The 3,170-nt window shown below is 60.0% G+C and overlaps 1 protein-coding gene across 1 annotated transcript; it reads left to right on the top strand.

Moving 5' to 3' along the window:
* The first annotated feature begins 1,085 nt into the window (after nucleotides 1-1,085).
* LOC122198421 (keratin-associated protein 10-7-like) lies at nucleotides 1,086-1,976 on the top strand. The gene is made up of 2 exons (XM_042903029.1): nucleotides 1,086-1,547; nucleotides 1,719-1,976. Exons 1-2 carry the CDS (start codon nucleotides 1,086-1,088, stop codon nucleotides 1,974-1,976), a joined length of 720 nt encoding a protein of 239 aa, XP_042758963.1.
* Nucleotides 1,977-3,170: the final 1,194 nt, after the last annotated feature.

The following is a 3,170-nucleotide window of genomic DNA, read 5'->3' as shown; positions in this document are numbered from 1 at the left end:
GATTCTCTCTCTCTCCCTCTAACACTTGTGCACGCTCTCTCTCCCCTAAAAAAAAAAAAAAAAAAAAAAAAAAAAAAAAAATATATATATATATATATATATATATATATATATATAGTTAAATGGTAAATTTTATATTATGTATTCACACACACACACATACACACACATGCACACACACCCCACAACTGCTAAGGGATTTCTAGGAGTGAGACCCCACACTCAACAGCACTGGAAATTATCAACACTATATATTTTGGCTGATCTGACAGGTGGGACATTTATGCTTTAACTCGAGAAACTTTATTAATGAGCTCAGATAGCTTTCCATACACTTACTGGAAATTCGAGTGTTTTGAATTTTGTATTTGATTCTTTTGTACCTTCTCCTGCCTTGGTTGTGGGGACTTTTAAATTCCGTATCGATCTTTCATCCGTCATGCACACCGCCAATATTTTCTGGCAGTTGGGTATCTTCAGTTTGCATGCCGAGAAGATTCCCTTTGGGTTTTGGCGGAAATGACACCGGTGATGGCGGATCGGGGCCAAGTCCCTGCGTTTCCCACCCGCGACTCTCTCGGGTCCCCGGCGCATGTACATTGCCTGCGTTCTGTGGTCAAGTTTGACTCTCTCGTGCACGTCTTACCCTCTTAACATTCCTTGTAGGCGCTTCACGGCTTGGCCCGCAAGGGCCCTGGGTGTCCGTCCCTCGGAGCGGCTGGCGGAGGGGACGTCGATCGCACACTGAGTGGCGGCATGAGTGTGACGTTAGAAACCGTGACAGTCACCCAGCAAAACCTGCCTCGAATATTTCTGGAGCCAAACAAAGGACACAGAAAAACAGCGTCCTGCAACCGACTCACAAGACGACTGAGTAAAATCTAATCGTAGAAAATAAAGCAGCGCTAATGAGGGCTTACCCTGCAAGCAGCTCTCAGACCAACAAGGAAGGAGGCGTGTGAGCCGTCGGCTGGGACAACACGCAGCCGGGAGGTATAAAAGCCGACAGACAGCCGGAGCTCCACACACACACACACACACACACACACACACACACTCCCTCTTGCAGCCCCACCGCCCCCGCCATGGCCGTGTCTACCCTGTCCATCTGCTCCAGCGACCTGAGCTATGGCAGCCGCGTCTGCCTGCCCGGATCTTCGGACTCCCGCCCCGACTCCCCCTGGCAGGTGGACGACTGCCCAGAGAGCTGCTGCGAGCCCCCGTGCTGCGCCCCGGCCCCCTGCCTGACCCTCCTGTGCGGCCCCTCCTCCCCCTGCCGGGGAGACTGCTGCACCCCTGCGTGCTGCAAGCCCGTCTGCTGCACCCCTGTGTGCTGCAAGCCCGTGTGCTGCACCCCTGTCTGCTGCACCCCTGTCTGCTGCAAGCCCGTGTGCTGCACCCCTGCGTGCTGCAAGCCCGTCTGCTGCACCCCTGTGTGCTGCGAAGACTCCCCCTGCACAACCTCTTCATGCTGCCAGCCATCCTGCTGCACCTCCTCCCCCTGCCAGGAAGACTGCTGCAAGCCCGTCTGCTGCACCCCTGTGTGCTGCGAGGACTCTCCCTGCTCAGCCCCTCCCTGCTGCCAGCCCAGCCCCTGCTGCAGACCCTCCTCCTGCGTGTCTCTGCTCTGCCGCCCCGTGTGCAGGGCCGCCTGCTGCACCCCTGCCTCCTCCTGCTGCCGCCCAGCCTCCTGCGTGTCCCTGCTCTGCCGCCCCGTGTGCAGGCCCGCCTGCTGCACCCCTGTCTGCTGCAAGCCCGTCTGCTGCACCCCTGTGTGCTGCGAGGATTCCCCCTGCTCAGCCCCCTCCTGCTGCCAGCCCAGCCCCTGCTGCAGACCCTCCTCCAGTGTATCCCTGCTCTGCCGCCCCGTGTGCCCCCGCCCGGCCTGCTGCGCCCCGGCCTCCTCCTGCTGCCGCCCGGCCTCCTGCATGTCCCTGCTCTGCCGCCCCGCGTGCCCCCGCCCTGCCTGCTGCTGACCGGCCCCAGCTTCTGCCTCTAGAAGACCTTCTGCCATCTTTGCTCCAGAGCGCAGACGTCCTCTCTCAGGAGCCCCGGAACCGCTCTGGGGGCGCCAGGACACCCCCTGCCCCTCGGTGGACGCACGGCTGCTGCCTTCTGGGGATCCGGACATGCCCGGCTTCCCTTTCTGCAAAGACAGGTCCCTCAACGGGGGGTGGGGGGCTGCTGCACCCTGGAGCCCTCCCCTGCAGGGCTGGTTGCTCGCATTCCGGGTGACAAAGGCCACTGCTATCATCAATAAAACGTCTGGATCATGAAACAGAGATGGCTGTGTTGTTCCCTCTCCTCTGAGCCCAGAGACCACGCCAAAGCAGGCAGCGTTTGCTCTGTCTGGTGGAAGCAAGCGACAAAGACGTAGCCTCCAAGTCCAAGTTCAAAGCCCCCGAAAGAGGAGATCTGCACGCATACTCCACTTCCCTTCCCACCCCGCGACCCCACCCTCCTCCCGGGGAAGAGCCAGGCCTTCCCCGGGCTGGGCCCGGCACGTGAGTGCGGCTGCAGAAGCCTCGCACCCTGAGTGGGCCTCGGGCCCTGCCCACGCCTGGCCCCCTGCCCGTGCAGGTTAAAGGTGAGCTGGGGGCAGCACGACCCTACCTGGTGGGAACCCGAGGGCCCAGTAACACCGCGCTGACGCCCTTGGAGACAGGCGTCCACACGCAGGAACGCCTGTGTGCTGGTCTGGGCACGAGGGCTGACGCTCTGAGCACCAGAAGATTCCCGCGGGCCCCAGGAGGGGTGCAGGGGTCGGTTCAGGCATCACGCATTCTGCTCGAGGTTTCAAGGCCTGATTGAGGAGACAGGGAGCAAAACGCTGCCTTGTGAACCAATCCTCGGGACAGTGGAAGAGGACGAGCCTGCAGTCTCAGTGGACCATTAGCACTAGAGAGGGTCAGCGAGCACCAGCCAGACCCACCAGGTCAGCATCAGGCTCCCTATTTGTCCCTTGTGCCAGGGACAGATGGAAGAGGCCCTCGGGAGCAGAACAGCAGAGGCCGGCAGCCGGGAGCGGGAGGTACCTCCTCCCAGAGGCTGGCTGTCCCCACCCCCCTCCCAGGGAAGCAGAGACAGAGCAAAATCCCCAGGGGCCTGTGAAGAGAAAGGGGCTGGATTGTTACCTGCCTTGACTCCTAAATCCCTCAGTTTCCCCACAT

The sequence above is a fragment of the Panthera leo genome, chromosome C2 (assembly GCF_018350215.1).
Source record: "Panthera leo isolate Ple1 chromosome C2, P.leo_Ple1_pat1.1, whole genome shotgun sequence".
Taxonomy (NCBI): Eukaryota; Metazoa; Chordata; class Mammalia; order Carnivora; family Felidae; genus Panthera; species Panthera leo.
The sequence above is the reverse complement of the archived record's forward strand: the minus strand, read 5'-3'. Positions and strand labels throughout refer to the sequence as shown.

Excerpts from the sequence above, each read along its gene's own strand:
- LOC122198421 (XM_042903029.1), top strand. The coding sequence starts at position 1,086 with ATGGCCGTGTCTACCCTGTCCATCTGCTCCAGCGACCTGAGCTATGGC. Across the intron at positions 1,548-1,718 it reads TCTGCTGCACCCCTGTGTGC|TGCAGGCCCGCCTGCTGCAC; the intron begins TGCGAGGACTCT and ends TGCCGCCCCGTG.